Source organism: Anabrus simplex, chromosome 4, assembly GCF_040414725.1.
Source record: "Anabrus simplex isolate iqAnaSimp1 chromosome 4, ASM4041472v1, whole genome shotgun sequence".
Lineage (NCBI taxonomy): Eukaryota > Metazoa > Arthropoda > Insecta > Orthoptera > Tettigoniidae > Anabrus > Anabrus simplex.
The window spans coordinates 16,605,344-16,624,268 of record NC_090268.1 but is presented as its reverse complement, the minus strand read 5'-3'; the positions used below and the strand labels follow the sequence as shown (position 1 = coordinate 16,624,268).

Genomic DNA, 18,925 nt, shown 5'->3' with positions numbered 1-18,925 from the left:
CACTGGGGTACCTGAGGAGATTTGCAAGTCTTTATTCTTTTTCTGCAGCAATGGGTCTGATGGTGTTTCGTATAGCAACAAATTGTTGCCAATCCCAAGGTGACACCCTCTACCTCCATTTGAGTGTGTCCCTTCAATAAGAATTTGTGGTTGATCACTTTGAGATTAGGAACACACCCCAGTATTAAAAAAATATGTCACTATCATGGGGAAGTTGACCTCTGCAGTTATGAGTCCATATTGTAAGTTCCTCTGAGTTTCAGGCATATTAGCTAGAACCCATTTCTGTAAACAATATGACACATCTTTAGGTCCACGACCTACAACTGTTTCATCTCACATGCAACTGGAGGCTTTCTTTCCTGTAGCATTAAGGATTATCAGATTATATGATCAGACCTTCCTCAGGTAAAACACATTGGAATCAGTAATGGGTGGTGCAGGCAGACATTTCTGAAGATCAATCATTTTTTTTGGATCCAGGTTCTTTTGACTTAATTTTATCAAAGGTCTTATTTTTATATCTCAAATCCAGCTCTAACAAGTGGCCATTGTAATCTGATATAATCATGATTCTTTCTTATCTGTTATATTATTATATTTTAGATTCACCTGAAACTCCTCAAGTTATCACAGGTATCATTAGTAGGTTCCTTGAAATCTAAGTTCAACTCAGTATTAAAAATGTCATGGTAAAGCCACTGCTTTGTTATGAACTCTTGTTTCAACCCGTTTTTCTTGAAGTGCTCTAACTACAAAAAGTACAATTTTTATTTACTGACATGGCTACCAAGATACAGTCTACCCGATTTCTCTCAGCTGTAGTGATCCTCATTGTTGAGGAACATTCTGATATGCCTTCTGATGACTTCTCTTATTTCTTCGCCCAACTTATTTGGTGGCACCTACTTTCCTCTCTGATCTGGCTGAACAGTTTTCTTGGCCAAGGCAGTCTTGAGATACATTTCACAAATACTCAATGTATTTAAGAAAAAATGTTTTGCAGACTTTAAGTCTTTGTCCATGAATTTCAAAGAAGTACTACACTTCTATTCTTGTTTTTAGCAATTATGTGTGAGGCTACATATACAGTAATCTCCTAATGACATTGTTAATTCCCTCTATCCAGAAACTGTTCAAAATAGACTGCTTGTCTTCAGAAGTAATGTGCTATGAAAGTTTTCTTTATCAAGTAGGTTTGCAAGCAGGCTTGACTTATTTTGCTGGAACTAATCTGCATGTTTTTGATTTATAGTCAGTCCCTGATTCTCGGTGTCTTTTCCTTATATTACACTTCCACTGTGGTGAGGCACTCACTTCCGGCTTCTTGAGAAACCTGTTGCTTGTGTGTTGTCAGTATTAGTGCTCTCCATTCCAATAGATACAGATAGAGCATCTACTGAACCAATCTCGCCTTCACTATTAGTATTATCAGCCACAATCATATGATTGAAGGGATCCTTATTCATTAGCAACATATCACGTCCATCAGTAATGTTTTCATAATGTATGGTCACGTTCTCAACACCCAGTTCGTTTATGTCAGAAAACAAGCAAAGTAACAATATTAGGCCTACTGAAAATCTGATGAAAACAGCTGGATACAAACGGTGTACTGTACTACGATTAGTAGTGCCACACCTTTGACGGATCCAATTGGGTCATAATTTACATTAGTAGGATGAGTTGCTTCTACAAATGCATTAGTCTCCACGAGTGTTCCAACGATATTAGCTTCGACGACTAGCGGTAAGGTGCTCTGTTCCGTTATTCTCCTGAATCAGGGAATATCCTTATTGAGGTTTGTCTCTTTCCATTATAACAAATAACATTTTACAATTTTTTACTCGTACATTTCCTTACCTGTGCAAACAAGAGTGCTAATTGCACGATTCTTTTAGTTCTCCCAGTAACAGAACTAATTTTATTTTTCTGCTACTTGTCATAAAGTACTGGTCTAAACAACAAAACACAAAGTACTGACACTAAGGATGATACCACCGAAGTAATGGTATCACTGACTGAGAGGTAAACTATTGTAAGAGCCAATATGATAAAGAGCATGGTGGATGGCATACGACTGAACTATTGTATGATCACTTGCCATTGTTTACCGATGGATTCTCCTTGCACATACGATAGTATCACATAACTTATCTTAATTCCTTAGAAACATCTACCTATAAGAACGCACGACGAAAACAAGCTACATATGATAAGAACCTCAAAATTGACGTTTTTTCACTTAGAAATTTAAGAAAACTTATAATTATAGCTGTACAGAAAATTTTGAGAGAGTTAGGAATGATGAAAAACTTTTGTTTCATCAAGCTAAACAAATTTGTAAATATGAATCTTCCACTGAACTTGTGGTCATACAGTGAAACTGGCAGTAGTGCTGAAATTTCAGCAATTTCTTATCGGTGAACCATTAAAGTAATGAAATGAAATGGCGCATGGCTTTTAGTGCTGGGAGTGCCCGAGGACATATTCGGCTCCCCAGATGCAGGTCTTTCAATTTGACGCCCGTAGGCGACCTATATGCCGCGAAGAGGATGAAATAATGATGAAGAGAACACACACACCCAGCCCTCGTGCCAGCGAAATTAACCAATGATGGTTAAAATTCCTGACTCTGCCGGGAATCGAACCCAGGACCCCTGTGACCAAAGACCAGTACACTAACCATTTAGCCATGGAGCCGGACACACCGTTACGGTGACTGCCATTAAACCAGACAGGATGACATGTAATCACACGTCTGAAGGCAGTGTCCTGTATTGTGATACAGGAAAAAAATGTTTACAATTTGATTTACGTCGCACCGACACAGATAGGTTTTACAGCAATGATGGGATAGGAAAGGACTAGGAGTGGGAAGAAAGCGACATTGGCCTCAACTAAGGTGAAAATGGGAAACCAGGGCTGCCAACAGTGGAGTTTGAACCCACTATCTCCGGAATGCAAGCTGACAGCTACGTGACCCAAACCACGCGGCCACTTGCTCGGTCGGCTGCATTATATCTCAGAAGATGGGTATCAAATATTTGGGATCCACACAGGATTGAAAAATGTGCTTGGGTTGATGTGGTTCTGTGGACCTGACCAACTGAGTTGTAACATTAAATTACTGGATGGTGTACCTGTGTCGCTGATAAGAAGAACTCTGCTGTCAATAGCACAATGTGTCTATGATCCGATTGGCTCCAATGAGCCTCATTCCAACGATACTCACTCAGATATCCTGGAATTGTTAACTCGGCTGTGATGATCCTCCTCCTCATAGAATAACAGAAGAGTTTTGTCGATGGATCATACAGATTAGGAGCTTGAATGAATGCGAAATACCTACAAGAATCTTCATAAACTCATCAAGCACAATACAGTAGAACCTCAAAGCATCGTTCCCAGAACGGTAGTTTTCCCATATTCATTGTTCAATTTATTCAGTCCCAAAAATGCTCCACATAAACCAATGTTAAATTTCCCTGCATGTATCATTCCTCGAACTACTATTTTTTATTGCATCGATTGTCAAAAAATTTGTCTTCAGCCACAATTTCCCCACACTGATCAATCGTATGTAAGAAAACGATACGCAAAAATGTTTTTGAACTGAAAGTGACAGTTCAATACTCTATCACTGAGTCTTTGTGGACAATAGGATTATGGAAATAAAAAAAGTCCGCCAACCTTCCCAGTGGCACCACGTTCCTGTCAATGTCAACCCTGCAGACACGTTATCAAGGGGACGTGTGCAACTGCGACTTCTGGAATCCCGATGATAGGAGGGGGCCCTCCTGGCTGTATCGACTGGAAGAAAAGCGGCCTGTTAGTTAACAGGGAGACAAGAAAGACTGTGACTGTGATTGCTGCCAATACAAACAGTATTTTCACTGGCAGCTTTGTCCACCAGATTTTCTAGCTGCACTAACTTCGCTCAAACCATAGCAAGAGTGTTGGATGCTATTGTACAATGTTTCCTGGCTTTAAGAAAGAACTAGTCTGTCACAAATCTGATTAAAATCAACAGATCACTAGTGAAAAGTATGGGAATGCGTAGATAATTATGTTCTGCTCCATCCAAAAGGAGTGTCTATAACATATGTCCTGTATCTCTGGTAAAAGACACTCCTTTATAACATATGTCCTGTATCTCTGGTAAAAAAGTTTCAATGTCTTCAAGAATTCGAGAGAGTTGCTGTGCACAAAATCATGTATCCTAGAAGGTTCTACCTGCAAAACATCCTCTGGTGATTAGCTTAATTGACCATGAACATAAAAGGTAGAATGATGCTGGGCAGAATGAATTTTTGTGAGAGAATTTTGATTCTGCACAGAAGGAGAACAGTGAGTTCTGTGGTCAGAAACTATCTGATATGTCTCAAAAATCAGGTAAAGGCTTTAGAAGTTTCCTTAACCCCTCTCCCTAGAGATCACTCAAAGATAAGTGCAACATTTCAAGGTATTGGAATGGATTTAGCTGGACCATAATACCTCACCTCTGGTGAAAAGTGTTGGGTAGTTCTGTTCACCTGTGCAGTATGTAGAGCTGTATACTTCACAGCACTAATCCGCATAATGAGGAGATTGAAGAGGTCGCCCCTTGATAGTGTAGTCGGACAATGGTACCAACCTCAGAGTTAACAATCTTTTGAATCGACTCGACTGGGCTGAGATTGAAAAGGAAGGTGGGCTTATGCAAATAAGATGGAAGTTTAACCCTCCTATAGCAGCAAGATAGGGAGGATTCTAGAAAAAGTTGATGCGCATCCTCAAGGATCTTTTGAGAAAAAGCCTGGGTTGCACTCAGTGTTCTCCCCAGAAATTTTCATCAGCCGGGTTACAGGAATGATTAGCCAGGTGGTTAATACTAATACAAAATAAATATGATAAAATTACAATTCATTCTCCTTAATACTGAATAGTGTATTCTTTTTCCTTAGACTTCTCATATTGTAAATATGTTAATATTAAACTTGGTAATTATATTCCCTAGCATTCCTGATAATGTAATATTTAAATTTTCTAATCAGATCACTGCTACTAAGCACTGTATATGTACCTTTGTCACAACTAGTAACATTGTAGTATTGTTATACACATTATAGCCCAATATTGTATTCTTTTTCCTTTTATGCCAAGTTAAATCATCAATTACTAATTGCAAGCCATAATTCTCAAACCTAAGACTTTAACCAGATAGTTTTACCAATATTACAACTTTTAAGTCTCATTTAACATTCTCTCAAATTGCTCGTATATTTTTCCTAACATTCCAAATAATGTAATATTTAAATTTTCAAATCAGACCACTGCTGCTAAGCACTGTATATGTTCCTTACACAACTAGTAATCAAAAGCCAATGGCTGATATTGTTGCTACACACATTAATAACAAATATTGTATTCTTTCCTCACACTGCTCCTATTGTAAAAATGTTAATATTAGATCTTAGTTATTATACTTTAATTTCAAATCAGGTGCCTGCTTTAATCTTGAGGAGGTACAGTGACTGATGATGCCTTCTATGAAAGGCGAAACATGTCTCACATTCTTAAGGTAACAATGACCAATCCCTTATTGTATAAAAATTTGAATGTATCGAATAGGTGGCTAAATAATAAATTAATTAGCATCCTAATATGGAACCATAATGATATTTATCACTTGCAAACCCTGAAGATGGTTTTCCCTGGCAAATGCTGGAGCTGTATCTTAATTAAGGCTATGGCCACTTCCTTCCCATTCCTAGACTTTTCCAGTCACATCGTCGCCATAAAACCTATCTGTGTCTGTGCGAAGGAAAGCCAATTACAGTATACCCTGGATTTCTGTCACAATTTCAGCGTCGTTACCTGTAGCTCTTTTCAGTTGACAGTCTGCTTTTGTAAACACAGACATTTATTCAGTGAAACGGACTTCTGACAGCTCCAACTGTTTCTCATGTAACACCGGGGCTTACCACTCTTTCTGTGGAGTGCCTTATGGGTTTGTGACGTCCTATGGAATTGAGTGCTAATCCAGACACCGCTTGTGCAGGACAGTACGCGATTGTCAAGAAAAACATTTAACCTCTGATGCGATTGATGCAATTGTGCTGACAATAATGAAGATTAATAATCTATATATTAAAAGGGTTTACCAAAAACAGCTTTTGGCAAATCCTTCTGTCCATTCCACTGGACCGATTTGCTTCATTTTTGTTTTGTTCTCTCCGGAATTACGTGCTGGTGAATCATGAGACATTGATGGCTCTCAAAGTTCAGCCAACTTTGAGTTATCATGAAATCAAATCATTAAATTAACACTCCAATAATCGCAGGCTAAGGCTTACCCTAACCCGAAATCCATTCTGTACTTAGCAGGTTGCTAAGCGACTAACACTTTCATTAATATTCCGATAGGTGTGATTTTCATCCTTAGTAACGTCATTTCATCCAGCCATGTGTGATTACTACCTGCCACGTCAGAGAGTATACACTTCCTCTGATCATGGAAGAATACTATTCCCTTTTAGATACTATCTGATACTCTAATTTTTCCCTGCTTCCAAATATATTCCAGAGATGGCAGGGCGTTCCTAATAACTTACATGCTGCTAATATAAAAAAAGTCTACGTACGAACAGACCCCCATCATGATAAATGCCTCAGACATTACCTAGGTACACTAGAAAGAGTGAACACCATGAATCCTAAAAAAATTTCTCTGCTTGACAAAAAAAAACCCCACTCCTTCGAGACTAACCTATGAGCTCACAAGACAACCGTTCGATACAGAAGAACTCTGATTAAATATGCCATTGCCTTCTACGACACAATACCAAGGTTTACTTCAGGAACTGCAGGATAAAAAAGTGAATATACGGATAGATTTCTACCAAACAGATGGCAAGATGACGTCAGAATGGATGAATTCTGACTACGAACTGTGGCATACCTTACTGTGCTTATTATTAAATGTTCATAAAACCACTGAAAAGGGCAGGCAAAACAATATGACTATGACAGGCTTATCAAGAAGAGTTATCTGACCTACTTATAACGAATGCTGCGGGGCAGTACGGGTCCTCTAGATTAAATAAACATGTTTACGGTATTTATATGTTAATTTGAACCACCCAGTGACTCAGATATGTATTAATATTATGTCATTAGCACATATCTAGGTTACGTTGGCTGGGCGGTCTGTAAAAACAACAGGGTGGTGCGCCCGTTAAAAAGGTCCTGGGGAGAACAATGGCGCTTCCCTCAATTATGAAGAAATGATCACCCTGTTATGTGACAGTGAAGCAGTCTTGATCAATACACCACTGACTAATTTGTCTGAGGATCCTTCAGAATTTATCCCCACTAAAGCCATCAATGTTTCTGATTAGCCTTGCTAGTAATGATGTCGCTGATCTGGATAATATAGAATCTTCCTTTTAGAAAACAGATGGAAGTACTTGCAGCAAGTTAGACAAGGGTTCAGAAACTGATTCGAGAAGGAATAGCTTGGTTTTTTTACACTCTGCCAACTCTGATAACTTGCAAGTTTGGGATGTGATTTTGATTGGAACAGACAACTAAGCGTCTTGCTTGGATGCTTTCTAGAGTCATTCGGCTAATCCCTGGAAGAGATGGAGTTACCAGGTTAGTTAAGCTGCGGACAGCAACTGAATGTTTATGACTTCTACAAAAACTCTACCCCTTAGAAGAGATCCTTGACATATGTTCACCTCAAGCTGATTCGTCCGAGGAAGTCTCAGTGGAAGGAGACCTACCCACGGACACGGTATTGGTGACAATAAAACAACAACATGCGGGCACCAAGCCAGTGACAGTATTTGCAAAGGTGGGAGAATGTTAGGAAGTGCTGGCAGTTGGATAGAACTCACGAACACTCATTTTTTTTTCTCTTCTGTTTTTCTGTTGCGAGCTCCGAGACTTGTAATGACGGAATCTCAGATACAGGTTGTGTTTTGAAAAAAATGTCTTGAATATTGTGTAACAAACATTAAACCAAACAAGCTGGCCATGCAGTTAAAAGGCAAGCAGCTGTGAGCTTGCATTCGGGAGATATTAGGTTCAAATCCCACTGTCGGCAGTCCTGACGGCTTTACATGGTTTCCCATTTTCATGCCAGGCAAACGCTGGGGCTATACATTAATTCCACTTCCTACCTATTCTTAGTCTCTTCCCATCCCACTGTCGCCGTAGGACCTATCTGTCTCAGTGCAACATAAAGCAAATTAAAAAAACAAAAATATTAACAGTGCAGGTACTAAATGCAAAGACTCTACTGCTGATTCGTCCGAGGAAGTCACAGTGGAAGGAGACCTACCCACGGACACGGTATTCGTGACAATAAAACAACAACCTGCGGGCACCAAGCCAGTGACAGTATTTGCAAAGGTGGGAGAATGTTAGGAAGTGCTGGCAGTTGGATAGAACTCACGAACACTCACTTTTTTCTCTTCTGTTTTTCTGTTGCGAGCTCTGAGACTTGTAATGACGGAACCTCAGATACAGGTTGTGTATACCAATGCAAATAAATGAATAATAATAATAATAATAATAATAATAATAATAATAATAATAATAATAATAATAATAATAATAATAATGATACTAATAATAATAAATGGAGTTTGGTGTATTTACTAAAATTTTCCTAGACATTCAACGAAGAATGCTGTATGGTTTTTTTTTCCCCAACTGATGTTATATACACCTTTACTTAGTAAAATTTATAACTTAGACAAGTCATTTAAGAATTATACATTTTTCAAACCATATTATTGAAAATGTCTTGTAGTTATTTTGATTGAAATATCTAAATTGTAGAATTATCAATTCATTAAGTACAGCCATATGAAGCCACTTTTCAAGACATGCCCTTGTTTAGACCTACATCATCACAGCAGGAACAGTTATCGCATAATCCAAAATTGACAGATATGTCAAAATGAGGTTTATATTGCTTAGAATTCATTTTTATATATTTTATCTAGGAGGTCAACAGTCCTTTTTCAGAAAATTAATTCATCTGTAGTGACATCTTTCATAAAAAGTAATCTCCTTGAGAATACTAAAGTGCACAAAGGAGCAAGAAGGAGCATCGAGGTAAAATATCAAAGGGAACATAACTTACCAAAGCTGTATATAGTAGCATGCAGAAGAAATTTCGTTCTTGTGAAAGGAGGACTTTATACACTGCAATATGAACAATAAATAAGTAACAACTTTATGGAACAAAATTCACTAGCTAAGAAGATACAAGTTAATTTACAATATTAAAATACAGTATACAGTGTAATAAATGGAACCATACAGTTGCATACTGCTTTGTTCCCCAAACACTAACATTGCTGGAACAATTTGATATCATCCAATAAAAATGACCAAGAATAATCTTGAAACATAACAAGACATAGACGTTTGCTACATTTACTTCAAATTACATCCATTTCTGAAGCAAATTTTTTTTTTTTTAAACCTGTAATGCTTTAACCGCTACAAATATAACACAAATCTTCATACCTGATACGCACATCCCGCTTGTATTTTGTTGTGAATTATTCTTGCAAGATTTACATGGTTGCTATTCCGAAGAGCTATGAGAATTGCAGGTAAACTCAAATGACTAGCATATGTTAACTCTTGAGTTAGCACTTCTTCTGCATGTCTACGCTGCGCAGGATCCTGGGAATCTACATCTATGTATGGAGAGAGCTTCCCCACTATCAAGTTGTTCCAATCTGCAAGGAATACAGAAGCTGAAATTTATTTTACCTACAGAATACTGATACCCTCTTCAAAAAATGGTTAACTCCTTAACTGTTTTTACAACAATAAAAAAATAATATAAAATTATAGCAAATTATTTTTAGATGACAACTGGTAGAAGTAGTTCTAAGTTATTAGTGTATTACATAGGATAAAATGTCTGTCAAAAGAGAAATAACTGGTGAACAATTATTTACTACAAATTATGTACTCATGATATACTGTATGTACTCAATTTAGAAATAGTCTTCCGAGTTACAGTAAAACCATGATAATTGTTTTAAAAAGAGACAAGGACTCTTCTATTACACAGAATAGCTTTGATTCAAAATACACAGGAAATTATTAATTTATTTACCTTAAACATATATTTCAAAGAATTATCACTTCACAAAATCTATGTCATAAATTAACCAAGAAAATACTATACTGCCCCATAACTTCTCTTGCGCATCATTCTGCACTGCTGGGTTAAATTATATGAACTAATTCTAAGACTAGATTTGTCAGAAGAAGAAGGAGGAAACAAAGAGAGAAAAAAAAAAAAAAAAAACAACAGAAATGGTACAAAAAATAACAAACAAGGATACCAAAGTCCAGAACAGAACAACAGTGTTCATTATCATGTAATAAAGACAGAGCCTTGTGGCTGCATCAATTCTTCTCTCTTCTCTGCTGCTCTCTTCACTTCCTTGTAGTTCCTGTATTTCATCATGCTCTCCAGGTCTTCAAGCTATGATTTTCAGGCTCTTCCTCTGCCTATTTTCCCCCACTTTTTCTTCAAAAGTGTTTGTTAGGAATGTACCATATTTCTGCAGATGGACTACAAGATTTATTTTCCATCTCTATAACGAATGTCCGGTTTTCATTGACTTCTTTTAACACTAGGTACGATTTCTTACCAGTCCAGCTCATTCTGATGATCCTCCTCCATATCCACATCTCCACTGCCTCTATCCGAGCTGCCTTCTTTATCTCAAATATCCAGCTCTCACTATTATCCTTTGTTAATTTGCATTTTGCTCTGTTGGATATGATTAGGCACAATTACAAAATTCACAGCATAATTTTGTTTGCACTGCTCACCACCCCACTTCTTCACACTGAAAATGCAGGTTATGACATTTTCACTGGACTTTGGAGAGGGAAACAAAGGAAATTTTGGAGTATTTCACAAGAAACAATAACTTTCAAAGGAGTTTACAACAGTTCATTCAAAGCCTGTTCTTCCAATTTCTCTTAATCTTCTTTTTCATTTTCAGCCTGGTTGGTTCCAAACTAAACCAGATTTACTCTCTGTCAGTTTAGCAATATCATCAATGGTAATTTGACGAGCAGACAGCCAGATGGCGTCAAATTGAAATGTCTGCACACGGTAGCTGAGGCCATACGATGATTATTATATTATCAATGGTAATATACCGTATTCATCTACAGACAAATATTTTCCACAGTTCAAAAGAATGTCAACTACCTTTATCTTCAAAACCCCATCAAATGAAGAACCAGGATGTCTCATGTTGTCAACAAGCAAAATCTTAGAACTTGGAATGCACAAACTAAGCTTCAAGAGGGAATATTAGAGAACTTGAAGATATGATGCTTGCTGTTTAAAGGGGCCTAATTTCTAGGTCATCGGCCCCTAATGGAACGAAATGAGACAAAATTTAATGACAATTTTAAAGTCCAAAAGCATCCACTGACCAGAATTCAAAACGTGAAGATGGTATTTGTCACGCTGTGGTACTAATCAAAAGTAGCGTAGACTCACGGTGTTCCACACATTATGGTACTATTCACAAGTATCGTACGTCGCACAGGTAACGCAGATCAATGGTGTTTCTCACATAATAGTGCCACTCATAGGCAACGCAAACCAATGGTGTTCCTCACATAGATGTACTAATCACAGGCGGCGCTATTCCCATGGTGTTCCTCACATAGATGTACTAATCACAGGCAACACAGACCCATGATGTCGCTCATATAGTGGTACTAATCACAGGTACTCTAAACCCACCGTGAAGCCACTCTCTGCTGCTACTAATCACAAACCTGTTATGTACCTAACATAGTGGTACTACTCGCAAGTATAGGTGACTCGTGGTGTTCCCCGCGTGATGGTACTAATCACAAGTAGTTTTCATGGTTCTAATACAATCATCACTTGGCTGCCCCTTTTAGTCACCTCCCATGATAGGCAGACGATATGTGGGTGTATTCTTCATCTGCGTCCCCCACCCAAAGGGGTAACTTGGAGAGAGAAATGTAGCGATATGGCCCAGATATACCTGGTCTTACAGAAACACGATGGAGAGATGGAGTTAAATTTTAGAATGGGGAGTATAAAGTACCTGAAATACACTTAGGAAGTGAAAAGGAACATCAAACTCCTCGATGTGAAGACTATGGGTGATAGGATGATCATGGCTCGCTTTTCAACAGCAACAATTATCATTTAAGTTTACATGCCCACTTCAACCAGTGATGATGACGATGCTGAAGAAGTTTTCTCTTGAAGACAAATCCCAATGACAAAGTGATCACAAGAGGGAACAGGCATATAGAGGGACAGGAGATATAATTGATATAGTCTAATGTAGTCTTTTCAATAAAGACAATTTTAGTATTGTAAAGGTGAAATTATAATTTTTATTTTCACAAGTTGATGCAAACAAGAACTTCACATCATGACCAACACACGGTTTACAGCACCACCAATGAGCAGACACACATAGAAAACACCCGGAGATAAGTGTCACAATCATAGTGAAAAAAAAAAAAAAAAAAAAAGACAGACACTGCGTGAAAAAGTCCCCGCATATCCTGGAGCAGATATACCTATCTTCAGATCACTCACTGATTGCATACAGTTGAAGTTCAGAAGGCCTCTTACAGGAAAGTCAGCAAAAAATTAGAATTAACAAACTAAAATGGCATATGCATTGGTAATGACCAGGCACTAACGACCAGAGCATTATTCCCAGTAAATCTGAAGAACTATCGACAATGACCAAGTGGATAAGTATTTGTGCCCAACAACCAGCAGGCTAGTTTTAGGCCTTACCTGGCCCATGGCACAGAGGAAAGTAACAAGAAAGAACATTAATATTTGGAAAATAAACCTGTCATTCTGACACGAAATAAGGTAGGGCAGAAAAAGCAAAAAGCATAATAAACAGGCATGCGGACCTAATACTGGACTTCCCAAATTCTTTGGTTCTTCATGGAATGGAGTGTAGTAAGGACATCATCTTCCCAGACCCTGAGAATTTCATCCCACAACTAGCCTTAATGACTCGCATGGTTGTCTGCATAGATCTCGAGCAAACTCCTTATATCATGGCCCATAGGTTCTCTACGATGTTCAGGTCAAGTGACTTTGCAGGCCAATTTAAAACCACGATCTCGGGCCTAGTCAAAACCATACCTTATTGACTTTAGCCTGGTGCAACGGATGGTGATCCTGCCAGAAAATGAATCCTTAGAGATACCGTTCTGGAGTGACAGGAAGCAATGTGTTCTCCATATAATCAATATATTTATGAGTCGTTAGTGGATGCGCTCCAACATGCCAGCCCCAGTATGACACGCTAAAGTGTCTAAGCACAGACTCCAGTTCACATAGTGTGGATCGTACCTGGTACCAGGCTCATGATACAGTCAGCTGAGATGCATGTCTCGTAACGCTGAAGTGTCTGACTACAGATGCCAGTTCACATAGTATGGGTCGTACCTGGTACCAGGCTCATGTTACAGTCAGCTGAGATGCATGTCTCAACATGCTAAAGTGTCTAACCACAGACTCCAATTCACACAGCGTGGGTCGTACCTGGTACCAGGCTCGTGATACAGTGAACTGAGACACATGTCTCGTCACGCTAAAGTGTCTGACCACAGACGCCAGTACCTCGTAGCAGGTTCGTGATATAGTCAGCTGAGATGCATGTCTCATCCTGCTTCAGTATCTGACCACAGACGCCAGTACCTGGTACCAGGCTCATGATACAGTCAGCTGAGATGCATGTCTCGTCACGCTAAATTGTCTGATCACGGACGCCAGTACCTGGTATCAGGCTCATGATACAGTCAGCTGAGATACATGTCTCGTCACGCTAAATTGTCTGACCACGGACGCCAGAACCTGGTAGCAGGCTCGTGATATAGTCAACTGAGATGCATGTCTCATCATGCTTCAGTGTCTGACCACAGACGCCAGTACCTGGTACCAGGCTCATGATACAGTCAGCTGAGATACATGTCTCGTCACGCTAAAGTGTCTGACCACAGACTCCACTTCACATAGTGTGGGTCGTACCTAGTACCAGGCTCATGATACAGTCAGCTGAGATGCATGTCTCGTCATGCTAAAGTGTCTGACCACAGACTCCACTTCACATAGTGTGGGTCGTACCTAGTACCAGGCTCATGATACAGTCAGCTGAGATGCATGTCCCGTCAGAGAAGATGGTGGTGGCTGCACGGTTTGGGTCTTGTAGCTATCAGCTTACATTCGGGAGATAGTGGGTTCAAACCTGGCAAAGAGGCTGGAAAAAAAAAAAGCCCATTTAACTCTCCAGGTTGTACAGTATTGGCATGTAAAATACAGGGTGTTTCACTCAAAGGAGGGCCGGCTGGATAGAAGGGCGAGCTGAACGTCAGACGAGCACATGGTAACTCGTTGATCTTGCGGCCGATAGAGCACCCGAACGAATCACATCTAAATAACAAGCACACATAGCAAAACATAATCAAAGTAAAATAATTACTCACCTTGTTTCAGAAGATATGTTGAAAATGTCCTCCCTGCATCCACACATTTATGGAATCGTCTCAGGAAATTTTCAAGCACATGCGTTAGTTCATCTTCCGAGATAGTTTCAATTTCTCTTGTGATATTTTCTTTGAGTTCTTCTAGAGTGTGAGGGTTTGTTGGAATAACCTTATTTTTCAATTTTCCCCATTAAAAAAATTGCAAACCAGAAGATCTGGGGATCTCGGGGGCCACAATGGTTTACTTATTACCCTCTTGAAATAATAAATAAGTATTTCAAACTATTCAATACAAATAAATATGAAATGTAGTATTACATTCCTATTTAATTAAAAGCGGAAGCGGTACCGGTTTTGACCCTAATCTGGGTCATCATCAGCCGAATAAAATGCAAAAAACAATGCATAGGTAAATAAGAAATTAAAGAGTGAGTCTTTCACAAAAACAGTTGAAGAGGCAAATATGTTAATGGGGATTGGCACTGTGCAATTTTAAATCGTAAAATCTAGAAGAAGTAGAAAGTCAGTCACTTATAAGAAGTAAGGCGCAATCTCCTGAATAGTAGCACAACACACGCAAATTTCAGCACTGTCTCATAATGTTTACAAGAAGAGGTGAAAAGTTAAATGAGCCAGCGAATTTGAGGCGCGATGTCACAATATAATTAATGAATATGAAGTCCCAAAATTGTTTAGAAGCCGAAGACGAGTTGCTTGATTGAAGCGAATTGCTAGCTCCTGAACAGCGCAACACACAATGCCGACTGAACTCGGTGAATAGCTTGTTGAACCAGTCTGTAATTGCTTCGGTTGCGAAAATGTGTGTGTATATAAATAATACAATTTAATATAATTTAAGTACGTAAACAGGATCTTGTAGATTCTTTAGAATAGTTGGTGTAAAAAAACAATTGTGAAGAGAAAAATGGTAAAAAGCGCAATATTGGAAACAAATGAAAAGCGTATATGCACAGTGCGCTACTTCTTGCAGATAAGAATTCAGGTCATGATTGAGGTAGTCCAAGGCAGTGCAAGGTATGAGTTTAAATTTGAATGTAAAAACCCAAAATGCAGGTGGCACTATAGTATATACAGTTCAATTCGAAAAAAAGTAGTTTTTTTGAGGAGAGGTGAATAGAAAAGATAGAATAAGTTAATAAGGGAGGAGGATTAGTAGATAAGAGAAGATAAAAGGGTTGGAAGTTGAAAGAAGATGGGAATGGATAAGATAGGGAATTAAAGGAGGAGTATTTTAGGGTGGGTTAGGAGGGTGGGTTACTGGAGGTAGAAAACGTGGGTAGGAACTTTGTAAGGCATGAAAAATTGAATCTGGGTTTTGAAACTTAGAATTTTTAAGAAGAAGAATTAGGAAGCCAAACAGGATATTGGGTTTTTCAGAAATATCATTTAAATTGAAATTAGGATTGAAGTATTGGTCAAGGTGAATAAAACAATTTTCAGTAGTGTTTAGGAGGGGGCCTTTGTTAATGATTTTAAGTATTTTTATGTCTTTTTCAATATTGGTGAAATTATGCTTGGAGTCTTGTATGTGTTGTCCTATAGCAGAGAATCTGTTGTATTTAATGGCGTTGATATATTTGGAGTATCAGATGTTAAAGCTGCGGCCAGTCTATCCGATGTATGAGGAGCTGCAGTTGTTACATTTGAATCTGTATACTCCGGAATTAGAACAAGCATTAGATTTGTTTACTGATTTAGAGTTGTGTAATATATCAAGATTTCGGTTATTGGTTCTAAAAGAAATTTTCATGTTGTGTTTTTTAAGAACATTAGTTATTTTATAAGCATCTTGAGTGAAAGTAAAAGTGGAAAATGCAGTGGGTTTGGCTTTGTCTTTTGATAACGTAGTTTTAGGACGGTGTTTGAATTTGTTGATGCTACGGTTTATGAAAGAGTTGTTAAAGCCATTAAATTTAGCGATATTACGGATGGTGTTCAATTCGTTATTTAAATCTTTTTTAGACATAGGGGTGTTGAAGGCACAAAATATTAGGCTGTTATAAGTAGCACGTTTATGTGCTTGAGGGTGTGAAGAATCTTGCCGTAATGTGGTTGCTGTTTGGGTTAGTTTTCTGAAAATTTTGTAAGTTAAAGAAGAAGGATGTCTAGTTATAGTTAAATCTAGAAAATTAAGAGTTTTGTTGTGTTCTGATTCAAGGGTGAATTTAATGTTAGAGTCAATGTTGTTGAGAAGAAGAAGTGTAGAGGCTGCGTTGGTTGATTCTTCCTTTAATATTACTAATGTGTCGTCAACATATCTGGCCCAAAAGAGGATATTAGAGAAATTATTATTATTATTATTATTATTATTATTATTATTATTAATTTTTGTGTTTTCTAAGAAGTCGAGGTATATTTCAGCTAGAATGCCTGAAGCTGGTGAGCCCATAGCTAAACCATCTTGCTGGTAAATTGTGCTATCAAAAGTGAAATAATTATTGTTGAGAGCCAATTTTAAGATTGACATGAAGTCTTGAATTTCTAGTTTACTCAGATTACTGAATCTGTTTAAGTTGTTGTTTATTATGGGGAATAATTTGGAAATTGGAATACTAGGATACATGTTTACGATGTAAGAAGAATGGAGAGAAAAATTTGGTTGGATGTCAAAGTTCTTTAATTTGTCGATTAATTCAGAAGTGTTTTTGATAGATTTGTTGGATAAAAATCGATAATATTTTAGTAAAAATGTTTGGATGAATTTAGAAGTATTATAAACGGGACTGGGTCTGTAATTGATTATTGGGCAGATGGGAATGTTAGTTTTGTGAATTTTTGGAAGGGCTTTGGCAGTGGGAAGGCCTGGGTTCATGTTTATTAATTCAGTTTTTTCTTGGTCTGTGAGAAGAAGGGAAGTGTTTTTTAATATCCCTTATATAATACTTTTAAATTCATCCAAACATTTTTACTAAAAAATTATTGATTTTTATCCAACAAATCTATCAAAATCACTTCTGAATTAATCGACAAATTAAAGAACTTTGACATCCAACCAAATTTTTCTCTCCATTCTTCTTACATCGTAAACATGTATCCTAGTATTCCAATTTCCAAATTATTCCCCATAATAAACAACAACTTAAACAGATTCAGTAATCTGAGTAAACTAGAAATTCAAGACTTCATGTCAATCTTAAAATTGGCTCTCAACAATAATTATTTCACTTTTGATAGCACAATTTACCAGCAAGATGGTTTAGCTATGGGCTCACCAGCTTCAGGCATTCTAGCTGAAATATACCTCGACTTCTTAGAAAACACAAAAATTAATAATAATAATAATAATAATAATAATTTCTCTAATATCCTCTTTTGGGCCAGATATGTTGACGACACATTAGTAATATTAAAGGAAGAATCAACCAACGCAGCCTCTACACTTCTTCTTCTCAACAACATTGACTCTAACATTAAATTCACCCTTGAATCAGAACACAACAAAACTCTTAATTTTCTAGATTTAACTATAACTAGACATCCTTCTTCTTTAACTTACAAAATTTTCAGAAAACTAACCCAAACAGCAACCACATTACGGCAAGATTCTTCACACCCTCAAGCACATAAACGTGCTACTTATAACAGCCTAATATTTTGTGCCTTCAACACCCCTATGTCTAAAAAAGATTTAAATAACGAATTGAACACCATCCGTAATATCGCTAAATTTAATGGCTTTAACAACTCTTTCATAAACCGTAGCATCAACAAATTCAAACACCGTCCTAAAACTACGTTATCAAAAGACAAAGCCAAACCCACTGCATTTTCCACTTTTACTTTCACTCAAGATGCTTATAAAATAACTAATGTTCTTAAAAAACACAACATGAAAATTTCTTTTAGAACCAATAACCGAAATCTTGATATATTACACAACTCTAAATCAGTAAACAAATCTAATGCTTGTTCTAATTCCGGAGTATACAGATTCAAATGTAACAACTGCAGCTCCTCATACATCGGATAGACTGGCCGCAGCTTTAACATCTGATACTCCAAATATATCAACGCCATTAAATACAACAGATTCTCTGCTATAGGACAACACATACAAGACTCCAAGCATAATTTCACCAATATTGAAAAAGACATAAAAATACTTAAAATCATTAACAAAGGCCCCCTCCTAAACACTACTGAAAATTGTTTTATTCACCTTGACCAATACTTCAATCCTAATTTCAATTTAAATGATATTTCTGAAAAACCCAATATCCTGTTTGGCTTCCTAATTCTTCTTCTTAAAAATTCTAAGTTTCAAAACCCAGATTCAATTTTTCATGCCTTACAAAGTTCCTACCCACGTTTTCTACCTCCAGTAACCCACCCTCCTAACCCACCCTAAAATACTCCT

The 18,925-nt window shown here is 37.6% G+C and overlaps 1 protein-coding gene across 1 annotated transcript in view; it reads right to left on the bottom strand.

Moving 5' to 3' along the window:
- csul (protein arginine N-methyltransferase 5) overlaps positions 1–18,925 on the bottom strand; it is a 282,354-nt gene that overhangs the window by 153,520 nt on the left and 109,909 nt on the right. The window contains exon 3 of the mRNA XM_067146159.2: positions 9,529–9,746. Within this exon, the coding sequence (XP_067002260.2) occupies positions 9,529–9,746 (218 nt within the window). The remainder of the gene's footprint in view (positions 1–9,528; positions 9,747–18,925) is intronic.